Source organism: Vanessa atalanta, chromosome 27 (genome assembly GCF_905147765.1).
Source record: "Vanessa atalanta chromosome 27, ilVanAtal1.2, whole genome shotgun sequence".
Taxonomy (NCBI): Eukaryota; Metazoa; Arthropoda; class Insecta; order Lepidoptera; family Nymphalidae; genus Vanessa; species Vanessa atalanta.
The window spans coordinates 823,171-850,062 of NC_061897.1; the positions used below are offsets into that span (position 1 = coordinate 823,171).

General features: G+C 35.2%; 1 protein-coding gene across 1 annotated transcript in view; it reads right to left on the reverse strand.

Moving 5' to 3' along the window:
- The window catches only part of LOC125074116, a 39,260-nt gene extending 12,586 nt beyond the window's left edge, over positions 1-26,674 (reverse strand). The window contains exons 1-5 of the mRNA XM_047685342.1: positions 26,550-26,674; positions 25,527-25,582; positions 25,423-25,451; positions 2,842-2,935; positions 10-682 (exon numbers count right to left, since the gene is read on the reverse strand). Of these exons, the coding sequence (XP_047541298.1) occupies positions 10-682; positions 2,842-2,935; positions 25,423-25,451; positions 25,527-25,582; positions 26,550-26,674 (977 nt within the window). The remainder of the gene's footprint in view (positions 1-9; positions 683-2,841; positions 2,936-25,422; positions 25,452-25,526; positions 25,583-26,549) is intronic.
- Positions 26,675-26,892: the final 218 nt, after the last annotated feature.

Sequence of the window (26,892 nt, forward strand, 5' to 3'; positions counted from 1 at the left end):
TAAACTTACATAAGCGTCGAAACACTCAATGTGACATGGTACGCAGGAGGTGTAGACATAAATAAATTCGTATTAAAATCAGTTTCATTCGGACTGTAACCGATCCTCTTATCTTGTTCATCAAAAACTATATCTTCGATACTATCGTAGATACTATCTTTATCTGCCAATTTCTTTCCTTTACGATTAACGTTTTTAACTTTATTTAAATTCGTATCATCTTTTGTATTTTGTTCAATAGCTTTAATGTTTTTAGTTGCTTTTTTCTCATAAAGCATTTCATCAATTCTTTGACTGTTTTTGTAGAACGGATGCTTGAGTTTCCTTTCATGATATTTTGTCTCGTGCGAATGAGAACACTTCGGGAAGTTCCTTCTTCTTTCCGGTACGTAATTTATAATAATCTGTTCATCTTTAATCCACACTCTCGTCACGCCTGTGTTATTTATTTTTAAATATGTGTTACTTTCTATTTTAGTAGACTCAGTTCTAGTAACATCGTTCGCTGTGTCTTTATCGAGATTTTTATGTACACCGTCCTTGTTGTGTTTACGTTGACGTTTCGATGCCGATCTTTTAATCCGATCCGTTATAGCTTTCGTATCTGTCAGATAATTGTTACTCATGTCCTGTTTTAGTTTTCGAATCTGAGTGTCGGTTTGGATGAGTTTTTTGAAGAATTCTATAAAAAAATAAATTATTATTATAATCTATATTAATATTATAAATACGGAAGTAACTATGTCTGTCTGTTGCTCTCGGCGAAACCACTGAACCGTATTGATGAAAATCGGTTTGAAGCAAGCTTGAAGTCAAAGACTTTTTAAAGCGCAGCGAGCAAAGCTGTGGCAGACTAGTATACAATAAAGTAAAGTATGTGTATATCCTACTGTAAAGCCTCTTTTACTTCTAATACAAGCGGCTTCAAAGCGGGTTGGTGGCAGATTTTCTACACGAATTACAAAAACAAAATAAACACATAAAAATTCAGTAGTGCTCGCCTGGATTAGAACCCGCATCGGTTCACGTGTTTTATTCGCAGGGTCATCTCAACTTAACGTAACTTAACTTAAATCAATACGAGTCTTATTATATTGGGATCACAATTGCCTAACAAAAAAAAAATATACTCATGTATTTATTCAACAGAAACATTATATTAAAATACAAAAAAGTTAAATATGTTTTTTGAAATAAATGTTAAAGTCGAGATAACGATCAAACCGAAGGCGAACTCCCTACCCCCCATATTATCTAGAAATAATAGTTAAAATAATGTTGTCTTAGATTTTCGCGATTATTACACATTGAAATAAAACTAGTTTTTTAACGGATTTAATCGCGTATATTAATTATTTTATTTTAACATCCCGACGTTTCGAGCACTTTGCAGTGTTCGTGGTCACGGGCAGACTGTCTGCCTAAATATACGCGATTAAATCCGTTAAAAAACTAGTTTTATTTCAATAGTTAAAATAATTTAAATTATATAATAAATTATATAAATAATGTACGGTACACTAGATATATATATATATATATATATATATTACAAAAAACTGTCTATAAACAGTTAATTTACCAACCTTAAAAATACCTTAAAAGAGTTAACTCACAAACAGTCACACATACGAATACTATGGTTACATATAACAAAATGAGACCCCGCCGTATCTAAACGCAATACACTCATAAACTACCGAACGTAATTTTCACCAATCGGAGTGCTTAACCACCTAGACGGCGAATAATTCATTAAAATTTCATGTAAATTGATTGAAATATTGAACGGTGACCAAGAGAGATGTACGAATATTAGGATATCAAACTTTTATGTAGACCATTAAACTATCCGTGCGAAGCCGGGTCTCGTAGTAAATGTAATAATTGTCGAAGATGTCCGAAAAGGTCACGCCACATCAACCAGTTAAATTAAATGTATTCAAATATATTATTTTTATTTATATAATAAAACTAGCGACCCGCCCCGGCTTCGCACGGGTGCTGATACTAAATATACTACAGAATGTCTTACAACGTTCACAGTTTTACAGTCATTAGACAATACAAACCGCTATGCCCATGTGTTTTAAATCTGTAATATCTTCGAAAATATTCATTTAAATTACACGCTGTAAAGAGCCGTATTGATCTATATTAAATGCACAAAGTATTTAAGGTACTTATTGGTATAGAGAATTAATGCTGTATTGCTAAAAATCGCTTCTAAAATAAGCTATATTTCTCGTAAAAAATAAAGGATAAAAAAGGGCTATTGTGGGTTATCTCTAAGAGATAGACATATACCACCGCGAACTTTTTGAAACCATTTATAAGGTGTACAAAACTGTAGTACATTATTTTGATTTATCTTGTAGGGTTCAGTCAGTGATTGCAATGTACGACATAACTTGAAGTAACTTTTAAAATTATCAGCGTTTCTCTGCTATAATGTGCATGTATTATACATATAAATCTTCCTCTTGAATCAATATATCTATTAAAAAAAACCGCATCAAAATCAGTTGTGTAATTTTAAAGATGTGAGCGGTGAGCGACTCAGTTTTATACTATGTATTGATGTGATACGTACAGATATACTGTATGACGCATCTATCACGGTTATACAGAAATTTACTACAATCGAGAATCGAAGCAGTACCATTGCAGTCGTAATTAAGGAAAGTTAATATTCATTATGCATAAGACATTCAAATAGAAAAAGAAAAAATAATAATTTTCATGATACTAAAAGCCCCTTGCAAATAGTAATCTTTTCATCCCTTCCGGCTCCATATTTCTATTGTTCCATCAACCCCTAATGGAAACATAGTTATTTACCGCGTAGACGGTCGCTTTTTCGTCCCTCTATAATTTTCTGAGAGCTTAGAACATTAGCGAGATCGCCACTTAGACTTGACAGGTCTGGAAAATTCTGGAACAGAAGAGACGCATTACAAATACCTACAGAATAACTCTCATTTTAAACTAATTAATAACGTAAGACGATTATTGTCCCAGTGATTATGGTACATTAAATGGGACGTGGGAAAATTAAATTTAATAAATAATCGGAAAAAATTACTGGTTTTATAAGAAAAAAAAAATTAAAAACGTAAAAAAATTAAAGTAAATTGTTATCGACAAACTTAAATTCTAACTGAAGTAATGTATATTAAACATTAAAAATTTAATTCAAACGCAAAGTTTCGCGGGATGACCACTAGTTTTGAGTTAATAACTCAATGTAATAATATTTTTATTTATATCCAGTATTATACGTGCATCAAAGAGGCCCTGTACGCCTAAACTAGGAGACCTCGTGTCTTACGGGCGAGTAACGTCCCAATCAGTGCTTAAATTTGACTTATTATAAAGTTTGAATTTTATGTTCAAATATATTAAGATAATGTAACAAAAAAAACAGAAAAATTATGTCGAGCTAATGACGTAAGGAATTTTATCCGTTATATGTACTTTAACATTCATTAAACAGTTTAATGTACGACGCAAAATATTCAACGAAAGGCAGTCTTAAAGGCCCTCTCATCCTACGACCTTGCTAAGAACGTGTCAGATTGCATATCAAATCGACTACATTTTATCCAAACTATAAAACAAGGCATATTTGAATAGCCATTTTATTGAATTAAAAGACAAAAAACCGAGATCTTCAAGGCACCTCGAAAGCCAGTATTTTTACTTAATATCTATTTGTCGCCCGCGGCTTTTCTCATGTTCTAGGTGTTGGTCATCTTTTATATAATTGTCCTTCCTTGGAGTTCAGAGTAAGTAAGTACGTGGTCACCATTTCCTATAGACCTTGGTACTGTAAGAATATTAACCGTTTCTTATGTCGTCAATGCTCCACCAACCCTGGGAACTAAGATGTTTTTTTTAGCATTAGCAGCCCGTAAATGTCCCACTGCTGGGATAAAGGTCTCCTCTCCCTTTGAGGAGAAGGTTTGGAGCATATTCCACCACGCTGCTCCAATGCGGGTTGGCGGAATACACATGTGGCAGAATTTCGTTGAAATTAGACACATGCAGGTTTCCTCACGATGTTTTCCATCACCGCCGAGCACGAGATGAATTATAAACACAAATTAAGCACATGAAAATTCAGTGGTGCCTGCCTGGGTTTGAACCCGAAATCATCGGTTAAGATGCACGCGTTCTAACCACTGGGCCATCTCGGCTCATGATGATGTTATGTATTCTAAATCAAATCAAACGTATTCCATTAAAATTGACTTAGTAATGAAGCATTTTTGAGTCTTCAATACTTAAACACTACCACCGTTTCGGAAAGAAGCCTCCAGCGAGAATAATCGACAACAAACTCGCATTTTTTTTTTTTTTTAAATAACTTACAATGTATATATCATGTTTGGTCTTTTCATATTACATGTAAATTTATATAAGAAATAGTTGATATCCTTGAGGTGGAGCCAGGAGACCCTTAGCACAGGGAAACCTAGTTGGGGCTCCTGTCTCCCACACACAATTGTACTTATTATTAAGATACGTTTAAACTGTAATGTCTGTAATGTGGGAGAGAATAAATAAATAATTATTATTATTATTATTTACTCTTTTCAAATAAACAGATTCAAAATTCTGTCATACACAATCAGTACTCAATTAGTCCTGTGATGGAACCCGAGCATAAATCCAGGCGTATTATTTTCCAAATATAATAGAGAACTATCAATCAAGAACCGTTTGTAATACAATACAGAACATCTATTAACAAATCGTGTGATATACGTAAATCTAAGGTCTGTTTATCTTCATTCCTTATTCGATTGGAACTGAACAACAACGCGGACCATGCGAAGCGTCAGACGTCATCCGCGTAAATATTACACGGACCAAAACGCAATGCTGTTAGTACGTTCTCTTGTACTCAGTAGTCCGCCATACTTGTTTCGTGTACTCGGCAGAAATAAAAATATACTTTATTCAAGTAGAATTTTACGAGCACTTTTGAATCGTAATTTAACAAACTATATCAAGTGATAGCTACCGCCGGTTCGGAGTGTAGATTCTATCGAGAAGAACCGGCAAGAAATACAGTATAGTCACTCTATTCCAACATTTAAAATACAAAGTTACGTTAGTTATACATATAATATATCCTAAGTCAATACACACATGCTCAAAGACACATAAAGATTGACGATTTCGTTTGTAGAACAAAACGGATTTTTTTTTATTATATCGGTACGCTTACGAGCAAATGGGACACCTGATGGTAAGTGGTCACCACTGCCCATAGACAATAGCGTTGTAAGAAATATTAACCATTCCTTACATAACCTATGCGCCACCAACCTCGGGAACAAAGATGTTACGTCCCTTGTGCCTGTAGTTACACTGGCTCACCCTTCAAACCGGGACACAACAATACTGAGTACTGCTGTTTGGCGGTAGAATATCTGATGAGTGGGTGGTACCTACCCAGACGGGCTTACACAAAGCCCTACCACAAAGGGAAATGACATGTTTTCGTTTTATCACCCGTATATATATCGAATTAAACGAAATAGATTTTGCTATACTAAGTATATATTAAAATACGACCTTAATACCACTCGTAATTAATAAAGATTTAAAATTCAAAATCAATGTTATGAAATGTCCTTATCTAAAATAATCACTTAAAATAAATTTCAATAAGATTACATTACAGATATGGTCACTGTTGTTTTATCTAATTTTAAGAATTAATACTGTCTGATAATAAAACGAACGGAAGCTACGTATTGTAATTTATTTTCATTAATTAAACATTAATTATTCTCGCTACTTATTTGTCAAAAACTACTAAGTTCGAGTAGGTTTTTAGTAAGCACGGCTTTGAATGTAGATTCTACCGAGACTAACCGACAAGAAACACAGGTACTATTTACCAATACTTGAAATACAAAGTAAGTACATAGAAAAATTACACTTACTTATCGATTGTCAAATTAACACTACTTGAGAGGAACCGACGAGAGAAACTCAGCGGGTTTGTTTTAAATCAATTTCTGATTGTTTGCATATACTCAATATCAAAAAGAAATGGCAGGAGGCAATCGTATCACTTTATAAACCATGAACTCACTAATTGTATAACAAACTTTAGAAACTCTTTAAAATTTGGCAACAGAGGCATTTGGAACGCTTGAATGATATATTACATAAATCAAGATTATTAGTACGCAAAAAAAGTAGGTAGACTCAGTATACATTGATTTCCATGCAGGGCTGTAAATAAATATACTGTACTAGTTGTCGCCCATAGCTTGGCTTGCGTTTCAGGGGTGACTCGACATATGTTAGCCCTTGGAGTTCAAACTCGCTTCATACCAAATTTCAACAAACCAGTTTCAGTGGTATTTTGATATTTTCTGCCTCAAACAACCACTCCGTGAAATCAGAATCGAAATCTTGTGTCCTCTAAGCAATATCACCTTGCTTTATATAACAATATTTTGTGTGGTAGCACACACCACATCAATACCTCTTCCCCCCCTCCACACACACACACACCCAAATCATATTGTTTACACAAACACACGCGCACTTTCGCACTTTTTCATCGTCAGTTTGAATTCATCGTTAATTTCAATTATCTTTTCTTTATTTATTTTAATTAATCTTTATTCAGCCGAGATGGCCCAGTGGTTAGAACGCGTGCATCTTAACTGATGATTTCGGGTTCAAGCCCAGGCAGGCACCGCTGAATTTTCATGTGCTTAATTCGTGTTTATAATTCATCTCGTGCTCGGCGGTGAAGGAAAACATCGTGGGGAAACCTGCATGTGTCTAATTTCAACGAAATTATGCTCCAAAGGGAGAGGAGGCCTTAGCCCAGCTGTGGGAAATTTACAGGATGTTAATGTAATATTTATTCTTTTACTGATTTTATATAATTTCCATCATCATCATCAACAGCTTCGTCGACGTTCAAAACGCAATTTTTCGCAAATCCACAATGTCTACCGGCAAATATCCTACCTAATGATATATCATTTTTGCACATAGACATAATGCCCACCGACATTAAAAATTAAAGACGTTACGTCCCTTGGGCGTCTAGTTATACTGGCTCACTCACGTTTCAATCCAATCCAATTGTAATGATACATTTTCAATTAATATATTCAGAACATTAACGTCTAATCACATTTTTTTTATTTCATAAATGGCTACGAGCGTTTCAACTCGTCTCAATCAATAATTACCCTAATAAAATAACTTTTATACAAAACGGGTACCTAGTACAAATTAAAAAACATTATTTAACACTTAAACGCCGGTATAACTCCCGTCTGAAGTGCCACCTGCGGACTTTTAAATAACACCGGGCAAATTTATTGGGAAGGGTTAATATAGAAAACGCTGGGGTCTTTAAGACCGGGCCTCGTCACGTTGTATACGAGATGGCGAGCGACTTTTTTCGCACAACACATATATTTATAAAATCATATGTTAAATATGATTTTAATCGATGTTTAATAAAATGCTAAGTTTATGGAAGATTGTTAACATATCAGATCTTTTATATATATATATGATCTAGAATATATGATACGTCAATTTAGCGATATATCTTACGTATAGCATTGGACCCGTTTATATAAGAATTTACGCGTCCGATTTGAAAATTTTTTTATGTTAGATGGTGCATTTATTGAGAACGGATTGAGATGACTTGATATTTCAAATCAAATTTTACTACAAAATTTACTTGACAGGAAAATTCGCTTATGCGTCCGCTTTCGTAACCGCTCCTCTTATGCAATATAATCGCAACCGAACAGCCCTATTAGAGTAGTATATTTATGTAATTTCAACTTTCTCGATTAAGTCACCTGCTTTCCTTTTAGCTAAGTGGTCAGTGAATCTTTTTGAATATATAGCGGAATTGATTACCGTGAAATTTTTTTAAATATTAAACATTTAAATAATTTCTCAACTCGAACTCAGAACCGACAAAGTCAATGCTTCTCAAACTATCGCACAGTTCATTACTCTAGCGATATATCCTGAATTATATGGGTTCTTCCCTGAGAACTGCCTCCGAGGATGAAGTATATCTTCAAGGCACTACACCTCCGATTCATATATTTTACCACAAAGCAGTAATACTTAGTATTATTGTGGGTGAGACAGTAGACACTGTAACTACAGGCACAAGAGACACAACATCTTAGTTCCAAAGGTTGGTGGTGAATTGGTGATCTAAAGAATGGTTACAATTTCTAACGGCACCAATATCTATGAGCGGTGACGTCCACTTACCATCAGGTGGACTTATTGCCAGTGCACCCAACCATTTCATAAATAAAAAAACTGACACTCGGTGCTGTTTTCCTAGATATTAACTCGCCACCCTTTTTCATGATTCACGTATCCAGCCTCTGGGCCATATTATAAAAATACAACATAAGATTTTTAATTTTTCCATCGATAACATAGTTTAGAACAAATTAAAAACTAATTAAGAAAAAAAACACTAGTACTGACCGACTACAATTCCATATTCGAACTAATTCTTAATAAGTTTAATCGGGGTAAGGGAAAGGTCTTAGGTACCCTGAGTCCCCGATACCGATCGTCGATAGCTCGATTAGTTACGACGTTAAAGCGTAACAAACATATAAACAAAAACATTTTCTCGTTTATAATAATAACAGTTACAATAATTGATTTCGATGTATTTTATTACAAGACCCAAAACTTAAATTATAACAAGAAATTCGAATGGAGGTGGCGCTATAATGAACTCGGAGACTTAAGGGGTAGTTTAACCCTTATTTGTACTATAGCTGGCCGATCCCCAATTAACTTTCTACGTATTTAACGAATACTGTTTGAGAAATTATTTCTTTAGCATTTCACTATCGGAGAAAATAAATATCTATACGTATAAATGAAAGTAACTCTGTCTGTTACGTCTCCACGCTTAAAACGCTGAACCGATTTCGATGAAATTCGCTATAGAGATAGTTTGAGTCCCGGAGAAGGACATGAGCTAAGCTTTTTTAATACACCCCTCGAGGTGCTAAAATGGGGATGAAGTCTTATGTGCTACAGGTAAAGTTTCATAAATTACGCGCGAGTAAAGCTAGTACAAATATAAAAATTATTTTCAAGTTTAAATGAAACCAAACCCTTCCAAACTAAAAACGAAAATGCAAATACGTTCATAAACGACAGCGTTATTAGACGACCGATATAAAAAAAATAATAAAAAACTGATAAATTTATAACCTCCAAATTTGAAATCGGTTAAAAACTCTCGTAAGAGCAAAGCCGAGAGTATATTTCGATTTCGATTCTATGAAAACAATTCAAAATTAGTTACAAATAATTATAACACGAGAAATACGCCTTAAACGTCTTCAAATTAAGCCGTCGTTAGTACCACGTGACGAACGCGGGCCATTAAATCTCCTGCTCTCTCGCTCTCGAAGCGGACGTTAGAGCGAGACGCGTTACCAATTTTTGGAACTCGACTGACGTACGAACGTTCCCCTACCCACATGTGAAGTTTGTTGTTTATTGATACGATATTAAGTCTCAATTGATTTATTAATCGTTACGGAGTCGGTTAAAAACGATTTACAAAGCTCTTTATTGTATATTTTAATTGGATATCGTAACTACTCAGTTAAATAGTTTACACGGGCCTAGAGGTATTTAAATATCATTTGATTTCAGACGGTCAAGTACTTAGATTACAACCGTTCTAATCGAAGAGTTCAAACGAAGTCGTATCTGAATTTGTGTTTAAAGGTACTGTGTTCTGGGAAAATATTCCCACGCATACCACCCACTCATCAGATATTCTACCGCCAAACAGCAGTACTCAGTATTGTTGTGTTCCGGTTTGAATAGTGTGTGAGCCAGTGTAACTACAGTCACAAGGGACGTAACCTCTTAGTTCCCAAGGTTGGTGGCGCATTGGTGATGTGAGGAATGGTTAATATTTCTAACAACGCCATTGTCTATGGGCGGTGGTGACCACTTACCATCATGGGCCCATTTGATCGTCCACCTACCGATATCATAAAAAAAACTGCAATTATGTTCAAAATATTACGAGACGTCTTGTATTATGCAATGCTGTTCTACTTAAAATGTTAATAGTTTTAATTAGTATTAACTATCGTTACATACAGTCCATTCTACTCGTGATTAGCGGTGAAGAAAAAAACAATTATACACTGTATAAGTTAGCTTGATCTTTTTGACAGATGTAAATTTTTCTGATCGACGTAACTTTGCAATGACGAATTATTTTCTTAATTTAATTATTTTAAAAATTGTAAAAATATTTTTAAAAAATACATATAACACAAAAGTCCCTAAAGATTCAAGCGTTATCCGAAAATTTTAAGGCTTTTCATTGCTTCATAGTACAATTTAAATAGAAACACTGAAAATAATAGACGCTTGTACAATGTTACATCGGTCGGACGGTAGGGACGCGAATGACAGGCAGTAACTGTTACAAATATCGATTACAAAAAATCATTATTAAATATCATTGTAAAGTTATTGTTACGAACGGGGATCTTTTTGAGTGGGGTCTCTTTGGCTGGTATAACTCAAGAAAAATAAGGTAAAAAAAAAATTAATTCTAATTTGAATTACGCATTCCATCGTTCCATCGACTGTTATATATGTTATATTTTCTGTTTCTCATCACTAGCCCGTCTGTCAAAAAGATCAAGCTAACTTGAACAGGGTATAAACCAATATCTCTCGTTTGAAATTCTACCACAAGTGTATCAACCAATTAGTAAAATAGTAATTGAAAAACTTTAATGCTATCAATGGTATAAAACTTTAAATAAGAGTTCGATAAATGATTAATATATGACAAATTCCGACAACCGACCAAAGAGTCATAACATCCGAAAAAAAAATTCCATTTATATACACAGAAGCAAGTTTAAAAACTACTTAAACGTTATGTTTCGTCATCAAGCGGGGAGAGCGAGAAATCAAGGAGTAGAGTTCATACCGAACGCGAGGCTCCGCAGTCTGGAGTGCCTGAACACAACGTCTGCCCGAAATATAACATTTTGTATTTATTATTTTGTAGTGTAGGAGTTTGCGGACATTTTAATTTATAAAATTAAGTTTTCCGTTCGATGAAAATAATAAATAAATAAATATTGGACAACATCACATACATTACTCTGATCCCAATGTAAGCAGCTAAAGCACTTGTGTTATGGAAATCAGAAGTAACGACGGTACCACAAACACCCAGACCCAAGACAACATAGAAAACTAATGAACTTTTTCTACATCGACTCGGCCGGGAATCGAACCCGGGACCTCGGAGTGGCGTACCCATGAAAACCGGTGTACACACTACTCGACCACGGAAGTCGTCAAAAAATTATCGACATGCTGATATTAACATTCAAATAAAATCTGTACGATTGAAATAACTATACAGTAAAGTATTTTCGAATCGTAAATATATAAACTGTGTCATCGTTTCGGAATGCAGCCTCCAACGATAAGAAACGGCAAGGAACCCGCAGATTGTTCTTTTATATAAATAAAACAATTTTGTAATTAAATTAAATATGGTTTTCTTACATTATATTTTACATATATTTGCAGCCTGTAAATTTCCCACTGCTGGGCTAAAGCCTCCTCTCCGTTTGAGGAGAAGGTTTGGAGCAAGTTCCACCACGTTGCTCCAATGTGTGGTGGAATAGACATGTGGCAGAATTTGTGTTGAAATTAGACACATGCAGGTTTCCTCACGATGTTTTCCTTCACCGCCGAGCTCGAGATGAATTATAAACACAAATTAAGCACATGAAAATTCAGTGGTGTTTGCCTGGGTTTGAACCCGAAATCATCGGTTAAGATGCACGCGTTCTAACCACTGGGCAATCTCGGCTATATATTTGTATAACGAAGCATAATATATAGTATATAGGGTAGAGAGTTGTGTTAGAGGGAGAGTGTGATTGTATAAGAGAGTGTCTTTCCATTTGGCGTCACGACATTGGAGTCGGTCTTGGATCTACCACACATGTATACTAAACTATTCTATACTTACATGGGGGTAGGCCTTTGTGCAAGCCCAGCTGGGTAACTACCACTCACTCATCATATAACATGCTTTGTATTTTTTCCGGTTTGAAGGGTAAGTGAGCCAGCCACTATAGAAGCCACTCCACAGAAGTCCCCCCTCAATAGTGATTCCAAAGAGTCAACAATTTTAATGTCATGTAGATAATTAGACGTTTTCCAATTAAAATAATATTATTAATTACGGTTTCAAAGGCTACTCATGCAAAGAGTTAACACATTATTGACATACCATAGTAACAGAAAGGAGATTATTCATTTAATTTGTAAAATAATGATTAGACGCCTCCACTTCTTTGTTGCCCTAGAGCTTCAAAACCTTTAACACAGGCTCTGTCTAGTATATCCGCAAATTCATATTACATATCAATAACAATATTATAACAGCTCTGGTTTTTATAATAAAGAGACAATAAACGATTAATTCATTAGCCTCTCTGAATTCTTGCAAAAAAAATAAAAACAAAATAATCACAGAGAACGTCACTCAAATGGAAGGTTAAACATAATAAACCGTCAAAATACAAAAGGCCATTCATCTCCTAGACTAAACTAAGAGATTCCCTCGCAAGTCTCGACGTAAAATGGACAATTTTTTTATAGACCACCAACTCCTTTGTGCATTGTGATAGTCTCGGCATTTTATTACAAAAAAATAAAACGGCAGAAACTGTTGCGAACTCAACATTTTGATTACTGATCCTATCGACGGGTGACTGACTCTGACCTTATCGTAATACCGCTTTTAAAAGTCTCGAAGGTATAAATATCTAGACAATATTAATATTTTCGAGTTTAGTCGATGTAACTAGAACTAGTTACTTCAATGAAACTAACTATCTCGCGAAACAGCCGTTTCCTGAATCGCGAGAGGAGTTAATGCGTGTTGACTTCCAGGCAGGATATATTACATACATGTATAATTGTATTTAACTAACATGACTGTATTTTTAGATGTCGAATAAGAGTATCTACTGAGTTTCTTGCCGGTTCTTCTCGCTAGAATCTACATTCCGAAACGGTGGTAGCTTTACTCGATAGTTTGTTAAATGACGAATCAAAAGTCCTTGTAGAAGCCTACTTGAATAGAGTATATTTTGATTTTGATTTAGTTGAAACGTGAAATCGTAACCTACTTTCGTATTTGTAATATTAGTTCGACGTGAACCGATAACTTATATATTATATAAAATATTATTATATAAAAATATATTTAAAACTCACCGCAGAACACGACCGTGGAATATCAGAATATGATATAAAGGTAATATCAAACGGTTCATTCGAGTGAATGAGTCATTTTCTTTCATTCCATGTTCACACGGCTTAACTGGAATGACGTAAAAAAGACCATTCGGTTAATTTTTTGAAAATTAACAAAAAATGAACCGTCTGATTCCACCTTAAAAGACTACACGTATCAAAATGACGTATCAAAAGTCAGTTTGAATTTTACGATTCAAACTCGAAGCGTTATCTTACAGAATCGCACTGTTGTACATCAATTTGTAGAACATATATTATATTTATTAGTGTTGTATAAATTTAAAGCGGTTGTAACTTAGAGCCGAGATGGCCCAGTGGTTAGAACGCGTACATCTTAACCGATGATTGCGGGTCCAAGCCCAGGCAAGCACCACTGAATTTTCACGTGCTTAATTTGTGTTTATAATTTAACTCGTGCTCGGCGGTGAAGGAAAACATCGCGAGGAAACCTGCATGCGTCTAATTTCAACGAAATTCTGCCACATGTGCATTCCACCGTGCATTGGAGCAGTGTGGTGGAATATGCTCCAAACCTTCTACTCAAAGGGAGAGGAGGCCTTAGCCCAGCAGTGGGAAATTAACACATTGCGCACGTTAGTGCAAATATGAAACTTAATTCCTATGCATTACGACTCCTATACTTGCCGTACCTGTAGAGCCAGCTCTGCGTTACGGCTTGTATTTTGCCGTACCAGCACTTGACTTCGAAGGCTCATAATAACATGAAAATCCATAAATAAAAAAAAAAAAAAAAAAAACGGTTTTGTGCGTTACGGCAACATTATATGCCGTACTTCTTGTCTGCAAAATTAAAACCTACTTGATGAAAGCATGTCGGGAATATACCTATCTCTTTTGTATGTGCACAGGACCCTATAAAATCAACCCCCGCACCGCGCGCAAAACAAGGACAACTGATTGCCGCGTAGTTCAATAGTCAAATACGGCAAAATAGTGCTCGTAACGCGCGGAATGTGTTAACAGAAACAAGAAATTCCATTAGCAGCCTGTACGAGATGAATTATAAACACAAATTAAGCACATGTAAATTCAGTGGTGCCTGCCTGGGTTTGGACCCGAAATCATCGGTTAAGATGCACACGGGCCATCACGGCTCTTACAAGAATGCATTCACAAAAATCAAGCACATGCCAATTCAATGCTCGTGTCTCTTAAGATTATCATACGTATATTTTAAAAATATACTGATTCCACTTTTTACTATTGAATAGACATACGTATCATTAGCACAAAATTGCTATTTAATTTTGAAGACGTAGACTTACGTAACTTTAAGTTCATTTTTTTCTTGTTCATTGCTTCGAATGGCGGACGGTCAAATGGACCACCTTATGGTAACCACTGCTCATGGACGTTCGCGTAAACAAGACATTCCTTATATTGCCAACGGGCCTAAGATGTTAAGTCCCTCGTGCCTGTAGGTGCAAGCATTTTGATGATTTGCATTTATTGGTTCGCCTTGAGGGTAAAGACCGACTCGCATGTCATGGCGTATCTCTCTCTTCTGCCCTCATATCTCTCCACCTGCTCTCTACTAATCCTTTATGTGTGAGTAGATGACTATATTCGTTGCTATTTATTATTAAATAACTAGATGTGCTCGCGACTTCGTGCGCGATTGAATTAAAAAAAAAAAGTTACTGTTGTAGCCTACGTTATTCCTTGTTACATCTGCCTGTGAAAGTCCCGTCAAAATCGGTCCAGCCGTTCCAGAGATTGGCCAGAACAAACGGACTGACAGAAAGACATTGTAAAAAAAATTGAAATATGTACCGTGTAAACATACATGTGCATTTAGTAAAAAGCCTTTTTTTTTAAATATTGCAAGCTGACACTCCAATTTTATTCTATGTATGTATATGTGTATATTTTATTATATATATGTATAGATATGTAAAATATATTTATTATTTCACTAAATATAATAGACCGATCACTAAATTCACATGTGTTTAAATTGTGTTTGTAATTCATCTCGTGCTTGGCGAATGGAAAACATCATGAGGATGCCTACATGTGTCATGAAAACCTGTGTATCCACCAGCCAGCACTGGAGCAGCGTGATAGAATTAACTCCAAACCTTATACTCAAAAGGAGAGGAGGCTTTAGCCCAACAGTGAAACATTAATAGCCTACTTTTAATAGGATTAATTATAACACGCCTTGGGAATGAAACGATCGCCTTTAATCCGACGAAAAATAAAAAATATATATTAAGAAAAAAGTAAATTATACCGCGGATTTTATTACGTCGCTTCTTCTCTGATTTTCTTTCCGAACCGGTCGTAAAATTTTGACAATTTTTTTTTTTATGGCCTTGTTTGGCGGACGAGCATATGGGCCACCTGATGGTAAGTGGTCACCACCGCCCATAGACAAAGGCGCCGTAAGAAATATTAACCATTCCTTACATCACCTATGCGCCACCAACCTTGGGACCTAAGATGTAATGTCCCTTGTGCTTGTGATTACACTGGCTTACTCACCCTTCCAACCGGAACACAACAATACAGAGTACTGTTATTTGGCGGTAGAATATCTGATGAGTGGGTGGTACCTACCCAGACGGGCTCGCACAAAGCCCTACCACCAAGTAAATTATTAAACAAGTGTTAAAAACGTTATAAACGATACTTCAATGTTAAAAATATTTGAAGCTAAATTTCGAGTTAATAAATTAAATAAACGTCAATTTCGATATAACATGCGTCCTGCGACGGATCCATTTTTAATTCGTTAATGCAAACGCATTGAATACTATTATTTGGTTTTAATATCAGTGTTATACAGTAATTTAAATACAGTTTTCATATTGTTCCTCATAAAAGCCCCGCTAACTAAAATCCGTCCACGCTATCCATATCTAAAATTGTCTGAGCGTATATCTGTTAGGTCGCCTACATACGAGAGGTTTTTTTATAAGATGACATTGAATTTTGTTAAAATATATTTTTTTTAAATACTGATACCGATCGCCGTCTGTTTATACGTTTAATAAAATACTTTGTTATTTATTTTCAATATTTTTATTGAAGTTGTGTTACGAGAGTATTGAAACAATCGAACGTCGAAAAAAAATTTCAATTGCGCTTAAAATAAACAAATCACGTAATACGATATCCAATGTTATTAGAATTTAATTGAGTTTTCTTTTCAATTCGTTAACTACAGACTGAATTTATTAAAATTGTATTCGTTTACAAAATCCAACTTACACAAAGCCCTACAAGTAAAATATATTTTTACAAGTAGGGCTTTGTGCGAGTCCGTTTGGGGTTGGTACCATCCACTCGTCAGATATTCTACTATTGTTGTGTTTTTGTGTTTTTGAATGAGTGTAACTACGGGCTCAAGGGACACCATAGTTTTCAAGGTCGGAGGCGCATCAGCGATTCAAGGAATACTTTCTTATAGTGCTAATTTCAATAGACCGTAGTAACTACCAGGTGGATAATTTGACAATCCACTACCTAACCACTAAAACTAATTAAAAAAAATGAAATGTGGAATGGCGTGCGAACTTCCGAACGTTTTCATATCAAGACAGATAAAACTGTAACATTATATCTACATAGTATATAACAAAGACATATCCTGATGTCTGTACGCTTTGATCTTTTAAACTATGAAACGAATTTCAATCGTGCGGCTTTCAAAAAAAGCTGGCAAAAAGCGGCTTTCATCCATAAATACCCTGATTCAAGAGGAAGGTTTATTTTTAATACATCCTTATTATAGTAGAAAGAAGTCAAGAATTTCAACTTTCAAAACCAAGAACTCTACCAAGTCATGTACATATATACTAATATTATTCATGGCTACACTGAAATTCATGAAAAATGGTATGCAATGAAGCAAGCCTGAACTTCAAGCTATACGAACGAAAGAACGACCAACAACTAAAACGCGAACAAAGCCGCGTATGACAACTAGTATATAAATACAAAAGACTACATTCAAACAGACAATGACATAACATAATACCATTTTTCTTTGTCTGTCAACCGGATTTCTATCGAATAAATAATATATGTAATAAAAAAATCTAAATTCAAAAGGAATAGACATACAAATATATCTTAATTATTATAGTACGTATTGCTACAGTTTGCCTACCACAAACATACATCTATACCTGAACACTGACGTTAAGAAAACAAAAGAAAATTATTTTAGAATGACAATTATTTCATTCATAAAATCTCTTTTTTCAATAATAAATACTCATAATAATATTTTATGGAATTAATAATACTTACTACCCCCATCTATTTTTTAAATCAACCTAAATAACCAGTCCGTCATTACGTTATTCACTCTTAAATTCAATGTTAATGCATTTATAACTTACAACTTGTTTCCGGACGCCGTTCGCCCGCGTGTAAGGGGACAGGTGCAATGTATAGGGTCTTTATTCCTCCTTAAACCTCTGACAATGTGCATGTCAAATCAAACCAAAATATACTTTATTCAAGTAAGCTTTTACAAGCACTTTTAACAAACTATATTAAGTGAAGATACCACCGGTTCGGAATGTAGATTCTACCGAAAAGAACCGGCAAGAAACTCAGTAGTTACTCTTTTTCAACATCTAAAAATACAGTCATGTTAGTTAAACACAATTATATATGTATGTTATGTCTCCTGCCTGGAAGTCAACAAGCGAAATGTCAAAATGTTATGTAGATGCGTAACAAACAAACAAACTCACTTAACAATATCAGTGAAGATTAAACTTAAAAAACAATAACCGTCCGTCTACAGACAGCCTTATCTTAAACAAGTAGGCGCAGACTTTTTTAATCTGCAATGCGCCCACGGCACTCCATTGTTATACCGGACCGTGGTCTTTTCATGAAGCCTTTTGTAAATTGTTTGTTTTTTTTTTTTGTTCTATTAAGCAGCAGGCTGCTGATAGTCGCGCGTAAAAGACGCTCCTATCCTTCTAATCAAGGAAATATTGAAAATATAATTGTAAATATTTATAAAATAGATTTACACAAAATTCACAATCTCACTAGTTATCAATCGCGGCTGTGCTCACATTTTAGAGGCAAGTGGTCACGTGTTGAGTATTAAAAGTCCTTCCTTAGGGAATGTTGGTCATGCTTCCGTTTCCGCTTCTATAATAAATATCCGCAGACGTTTTTCACTTTGCCGTTTCATAGATTCAAATCATTTGTAAAAAATACATTGGTAAAGAAGGCATATTATTCGATACAAGATTATATTGATGATAAAAAAGCGTGGAGTTAATGCTCGTTGACTTCCAGGCAGGAGACATGACATACATATATAAATGTATTTAACTAACATGACTGTATTTTTAGATGTCGAAAAAGAGTAACTACTGAGTTTCTAGCCGGTTCTTCTCGTTAGAATGTACATTCCGAACCGGTGGTAGCTTTACTTTAAATAGTTTGTTAAATGACGATTCAAAAGTGTTTGTAAAAGCCTACTTGAATAAAGTATATTTTGATTTGATTTCATTATGACCGTATTGAATGATGAAGAAAGGTTTTGAGTATGGATGTGGATGGATATAGAGGTAGGGGACGACCCAAGAAACGATGGATGGATTGTGTGAAAGACGATATGGTTAGAAAGAATGTTGCTTGTGAGATGACGTCTGACAGAGAAGTATGATAGAAGAAGACATGCTGCGCCGACCCCAAGTAAAATTGGGATAAGGGCAGGAGGATGATATGACCGTATTGAATGATACTAAATATCCAATACGGTCGGTGGCTTGGGCTTCAAAGAGCACAGAAACAGACACAGAGTTAATATGCGGCCTTACACCAAACCACTAGACCATCGGTATAGTCATTTTACTTATTGGCAAACACTTGGGTTAGTAATAACATAACTGTGTTTAATTATTATAATTATAATATCTAATTGTGATTACATTTTTCACATACTCTTTTTGTATCCTTTTCTTGTAGCAATTGGCGTTTCAGCGAGCAACTTCCCCGTGTGGTTTCGACGTCACCCTGTGCGGACGCATCATAAGTATCAACTATAATAATTTCATAACGCGAAAAAAGATGTACAGCTTCGGTACAAAACAAACCCAAGGCAGAACCTACGGTGTCACGGAGAGATATATTTCACAATATATCAAATCCCAGACCGAAGATCTGATTCCCTTTGTAATAGATTTCCTGTTTCCATCTGTCACTTTACGCCCTGAGACTTATAAAATAACTTGAACATAAATCTGTTAAGCTTGTCCGCAGTGGAAGCGTTGCGATGCGAGAAATGTTTGCGTAACCGCTGGTTTTTTCATGATATCTATATCGGACGGGCAAATGGGCCACCTTGATGGTAAATGGTTACTACCACTCTCTACCACCATGGAAAGATCGCTAGTCGAATAAAGACATAAAAGATATAATAATTACATTATTTGTATGACATTTACTTGAGAATTTTTTTTAAAATATATACGAGTATGTGGATATAGCTCTCGACCAATGATATCCCGTCAAATCCCTATCAAATGTTGTGTATTTGACTCTACTTCTCTGTTCTTAACGTTCGCCTTGTATATTTAGTTTATTTATAGCGTGCGATATTTATATCATCGCTCAAGCGCTGGACACAATACTTAATATTGCTTATAGAAAAACGTGCAAAAACCTAAGTACAGAGTTTAGTGAGACATAAGAATGAAAATGAATGAAGAACGTACGAAAGAAAAATAAATTGGGTTCCGTAGTATTAAAAAAAATAATTGAATGTTACTAAAATATTTTCATTTATCAAAACAAGTTGTCGAATTGCGATAAATTAAAAACAAACGAACAGTTTTGTGTGCGGTTTTCACCAATAATAATTAATTAATGTCTTTTGTGAATTGGCTTAAATATGGCAATATATGTAATGTGAGCCGAGATGCACCAGTGGTTAGAACGCGTGCATCTTAACCGATGATTTCGGGTTCAGACCCAGACGGGCACCACTGAATTTCATGAGCTAAATTTGTGTTTATAATTCATCTCGTGCTCGACGGTAAAGGAAACCATCGTGAGGAAATCTGCATGTGTCTAATATCAACGAAATTCTGCCACATGTGTATTCCACCGACCCGCATTGATCCAAACCTTCTCCTCAAAGGGAGAGGAGGCCTTAGCCCAACAGTGGGAAATTTACAAGCTGCTAATGTATGTAATAGTTGTAGGTGCGCCGCGTACACCAATAAACATATTATGTTGTAAACATTTAAATACGTAATTTTATAGTGCCTTATAATAGAAACAAATTTTTTTATAAATTAGGTACCACTCCATATAGACATTGAAACTGTAATAAAAACGAACCATTCCTTACAATACCAATGCGCCACCAACCTTGGGAACTAAGATGTTATGTCCTTTGTGCCTGTAGTTACACTGGCTAACTAACCCTCCAAACCGAAACACAACAGTGCTAATTATAACTGTTTGGCGGTAGAATATTTGACCCTACCATCAAGTATTATACTTAATAATCACTTAAGATTTATGTTAAAACTAACTACAAATATGAGTTTCTTGCCGGTTCTTCTCAGTAGAATCTACGTTCCTCGTAGTTTCACTTTAAATAGTTTGTTAAATGACGATTCAAAAGTGCTTGTAAAAGCCTACTTGAATAAAGTATATTTTGATTTTTGACTTATGTAAAAATCATAAAAATCAAAGCCTCAAATTTTTCCCCCATCTTCTCTAATGTAAAAAAAGGAAGCTCAATTTAAAGTAAAAAAAAAAACCATCGACCCACGGAACCCCAATAAAAGAGTTGCCTCTCTATAACCAAGTTCCGGCCACAAATCACGCGGAGCCGGGAGACTATACAAGCTTAATACTCGGTATGATTTGTTATTTCCTCGGGGTATATAGGGTGTTCGTTTCCTGGCAGGTAATAACTTATAATAACTATATAATAATTATATATATTTATTATTTTATCCGTAAAGTTTTTTCATTTAATTTTTTTATTAATTTCTCATAACGGAGTCCCAGGTGGGCGTTTTATTGTCGTATTAATAAGCAATTTCTTGTTTATAATTGACTAGTTGTCGCCCGCGGCTTCACTCGCATTTTAGGGGTTGGTTGTCATATGTTAGGCAAAAAACTAGCCTATGTCCTTCATCGGAGTTCAAGTTTGTTGCATATCAAATTTCGTCAAATTCGGTTCATTGGTTTGACAGTGAAACAGCGACAGATAGACAGACAGACAGACATAGTTACTTTCACATTTATAATATTAATTATAGAAGTATAGAAGTATAGATGTAACTGTCTTGTTGGACTAGTGGCTAGCTTCTAATGCTGTTCCCAAATCCTGGATTCAAGGTCACTATAGCATATATATTATCGAGTACAGCGTGCGAATTCAACGAAAAAATTGTCTCATCATCGCGATAGAACCGAATTGTTGCCGTTCTGCTGTCACTTGCAGCCGATCGAAGTTAGATCGGTATCGTGTCGTAACTATACATAAATAAGTAGAATTAACCCTCCGTTAAAATATAACTGACATTTAGTGAAGTGAAGAAGAACAGTCGAGGTTGAATCGTATTGGAATCGAAAACATATCATAACTGTTATAATTTATAGAATGAGAACACAAGAACGATCGGTTATTAGTTATGATGTACAACAACGATTCGTTAAATGTAACCAAAGACATACGTTTCTCAACGACGACGAGCTGCAATTCCTTCCAGCTAAAATCTGCTGATGTTTAGTTAATAAGAGAAATTGTTAACCGTCACACCAAACTAGAACTACAAAATAAAATGTAGAAAAAGGCACAGGCAACTTTGAGCCCGTGGATATAGTGTAACTTAAAAAAAAAAACACAAAGAAACAAAGATAATGTCGAACTGAACGTTGAATTTCTCGCAGCGCCATTTTCACTAACAACGGTTACGCTGGACAATTCAAAGTCAAGAAAAATTCACTAAGTCGCATTACAAGTGAAAACGAAAAGCGCGTGCACGGCCGCGGCACAGAGCTTGTATCCGCACAAATTCACAATGACATATTCAAATGTGTTCTCTTTCATATTTAAAACTTCAAAACAGAACCCCCATCTAATACATCAAGAAACAATGGCGGCGCTAATGTATATACTACTGCACTGTACAGAGAAAAAATAATAAAAGGAGACACAGAAAACGTACCGATAGCAGAACAAGTTAGAGGGTATTTTTAGGGACAGATGGTGAGCACCACCGCCCGTAGACAATGGCGCTGTAAGACATATTAACCATTCCTTACATCGCCAATATGTGACCGACCTTGGAAATTAAGATGTTACTGGATCACTAACTCTGTAAGCCGGAACACAACAATACCGAACGCTGCTTTTGGCGGTAAAATATCTGATGAGTGTACGGTCAAAAATCAAAACCAAAATATACTTTATTCAAATAGGCTTTTACGAGCACTTTTGTATCGTCATTTATCAAACTATATTAAGAAAAGCTATTACCGGTCCGGAATGTAGATTCTATCGAGAAGAACCGGCAAGAAAATCAGTAGTTACTCTTACTGGTACCTATCAAGACGAATTTGCAAATGTTTTTTTTGTGTACACTACGGCTTTTTAACACTTAAGCTAAGACCAACGAGACAGTGCATATAAAAAATAATTATAAAAAAATAATTAGTGCGTAAGTAAAATTAATTCAGAGAATATTTTTTTTTTATATTCAAAATTTAAACTTGTTTTTCTATCCGTACTTTCTCTGTCTCTTATTACTATTTTCTGTAAAAAAAAAAGCTATATGAATCTAGGTATGAGTTAACTAATATTATTCCAAAAAAGAGCCGTAATGGCTCAGTGGCTCATGTGTTCACTTAGTGGTAGAGCTTTGTATGGTAAGTACCACCCACTCATAATATATCCTGCCGTCAAACAGCAATACTTAGTATTATTGTGTACGGTTTGAAGGGTGGGTGAGCCAGTGGGAGTACAGGCACAAGAGTCAGGACATCTTAGCTTCCATAGTTGGGTAATATTACAGCGACAATGTCTATAGGCGGTAGTGACCACTTACCATCAAGTGGCAAGAAATGAAAATGTTCAAAAAATATTTATATATTTGTTTGAGTCAAAAGGTTAAAAGACTGCAAGCCCATCTGGGTACCACAATTGCACAAAACCCTACCACTAACAAACGAATTTAAAAAAAATGTAGTCCACGCTAGCGTTCTTACTCGCATACTTTAAACATTATTACAAAATATACGTATTTTCGGAGACATTTATTACTTAGCATTGCTTAAGTAGGAGATCCCGCCATCCCACAACGAGCCCTCTGAGGAAAACGAGGAACTACTACGAGTTTACGTTAACGAAATTACTTAGATAACATTTAAATGACATCAGGGAGAAATTATCACGAAGAAAAAAATTATGAGGATGTCATGATTACGTTTACAGCAATGCTGATTGGTGGGATTTAATCCAAATTCTATCCCAAATAGAACAAGACGTCTAAGCCCAGCGATGGGTGAAATAGCTATTGATACAGGGTGCTACAAACATGAAAACAGACACACACAAACACACAATTAAAACAGTTCACTCGTTTTTGGGAAGTCGTGTAAAAACTCACTCGAACGTAGCTCGCGCATAAAATAATACACGAACAATGGTACCCCTTCAGGGGGTTGATTGATAAAAATAACTCCCTAAACTCTAAATCAAAGGGTGTTTCTTCGTAACAAACGGCAATAAACCTGCTATATCCAATAAATAGGGTCTAATAACGACAGACGGAGGTGTCTTAGTATGTGGACGAAGGGTATACGTAGAATTAAGGTATATGTTTACACCAAAACTAACAACATTATTACAGTCGAAATATTTTTCAAAAATGCATTAAGATCTGTTAAGCTTCGCGTTTATTCGAAACCTATGACAGGCTGCAAGTCACTCATCCAAATACGGCGCCAAAATGATTAAACCTTTTTTTAATTACATTTTTAATGTCAAATAGTACACATTCGTTCAGTTAGAATTGTAATTTATCGATAACAATATACAGCCGTAGTACTGCTGTCTAGCCGTCTAGTAACTTTTTTCCGCTCTCTAAAATTAACTCTTTGTTAAATCGTAACAATTTAGTTAAATGTAATCAAGAATCCTCTTTATATTTCTGCACATCTACGGCTGGAGCTCTTCAAGAGACAATGACCGACTTTCATGTGCAGCCATCGTCCCACAATCACTGGGACAAAAATCGGCTTACGCTATTAATATACAAGATTTTGAAATGTATCTGATTATAATATTAGACGTAACCCCATAACGAGTAAACACATAAAACGACGGAGCCTAGCGGTGATGGGGTGCGTTTCATCTCCCGACAACGTGCAGACCAGACCTCTGCCCGTTTGCCTGGTATATATTGCTGTATAGGCATTTAACTTTGCTCTTTCTTTTGTTATTTGCTTTTACTATTGTAATGTGTAACATTTATTCGCAAGTTACTGAATGTCGTACAGATTTATTGTGATAAGGATAAAAATTACGTGAGACTGAGGTCAGTTTATTTTTGTGCTACATCGATCGTTTTGTTGTTGTTCTTGTTGCTAAAAATATGATATTATAAATAGGTAATACTTGTTTGTTTGTGTGTAAACTGCAAAACTTATGAATTAAAAAAATGTTTTTATTGATCGAAGTTTCATTATATTTAAATGCTATGAAATTGTTAGCGAGTAGCCCTTGCCTGGATGAACTAAAACATATATAATTGTACTTAACTAATATGACTTTGTATTTTGCAAATTTTGAAAAAGAGTTACTACTGAGTTTCTTGCCGATTCTTCTCGGTAGAATCTGCATTCCGAACCGGTGGTAGCTTTACGTTTAAAACAGTTCTGTTAAATTAACATTATAAACTGTTTGTAATAGCCTACTTTAATAAAGCATATTTTAATTTTGATTTCAATACTTTTTTATTGGGCTGTCTCGAGAAAGGTCTTTGTCAAAAATTCTTAAAAACTACTTACCGAATTTTTTATGCCGTCCCCAATGTAATCTGAAAAGAAAATACAAGCAATCAAAATGATAAATTCTTCAATAACCGATTCAGATCAAACTTCAAGTCTCTTACCAGATTCCAAGCCTCCAGTAAGTCTTCCGAGGTTGGAAGAATCGTCCCATCTGCTCCTAAAAATAATTAATTATTTATATTTAAATATATCGATAGTTGGGTTACGAACATATGTCTGTGCCTGAATGTATTAGCTCTTGGTCCTAATTTTGACAATGTGACTGAGGAGGGCAAGTACTAGGATTCAAGTTAGGTGTTCTTAAAGTCAGCATGAGACACATATATGAAAGGAATTTCGATATGGGATAGACGTAGTAGAATCTTTTGAGATACTAGACCTTAAATTAATACACAGTTATACTTATCATAGTATCTAGTAGACAAGGATCAACCCAAAAAGCCTCTCACTGCTTAGCAGTAGAATACATATTTAATACAATTCTAAATGTTTTTAGGAATTGTGTTGCAGTTCTCATATTTATTTTATTCAAAAGGTAATCAATGAAAAATAACATGTTCTTTTTTTTAATTGTTGCGCTTTTTTTAATCTAGGTAACGTTCGAAACAATGCGTACACACTACACAATAAGTAAAATTATTAGACTCAAATCATCAGAACCATCACTCCCTTAATAATCTTTAATTGTGTTTCAAACGTGTAGAGGTTCGACGTGGTCAAATGTAACTGATTTATCACAGACATGATCTACACCATACGCTGAAATGCCCCTTATAAACTTTCCGATGCCATCTAATGTTCGACTCGTTGATCGAACAACGATTGTATCAATTAAACAAATACCACCTACATCTGTTGAAAGTGTCAACTCTATCGAATGAATATATATTTCTCGATTGACCAATCGAGTTACTAAAATGGATAGAACTGCTGTTCTTGGTCGAAGGGCTTTGTACAATCCCAACAGCAAAACTATCGTTTTAAAGGGTGAGTAAGCCAGTGTGTCTACAAGCACAAGGGACATTAACCTAATTCCCAAGGTCAGAACATTGGAGATTACCATCCTTTACCACTGGCCTATTTGCAAGTCTTCCTATCTATTTCATAAAAATGAACCTATATACCTTTCAGTGTAATCACTCCACCCGTAGCTTTCGGTCAGCTGCCGTTTCTCCTTCAGGACCCTCATTTTGTTCACTAGGCTGTCGTCGTCACTAGATTTGACGTCTGCCGTATCGTTGCACGTCATCGTTTTGAACACAGTCAGGAATATAATGGCTACTGAGATCGAAAACAGAATGAAGAGACACGCCACGCAGGTATACTCGGATCCGGCAATCTTTTTTAATCTGTAAATAAACTTTTATTATTATCTAACTCCTCCTTGACTTCAAGGACCGAGAGATCAAATTTCTAGACCGGACCAGAATTTTCGTGATACATTAGCAGCCTGTAAATTTCCCACTG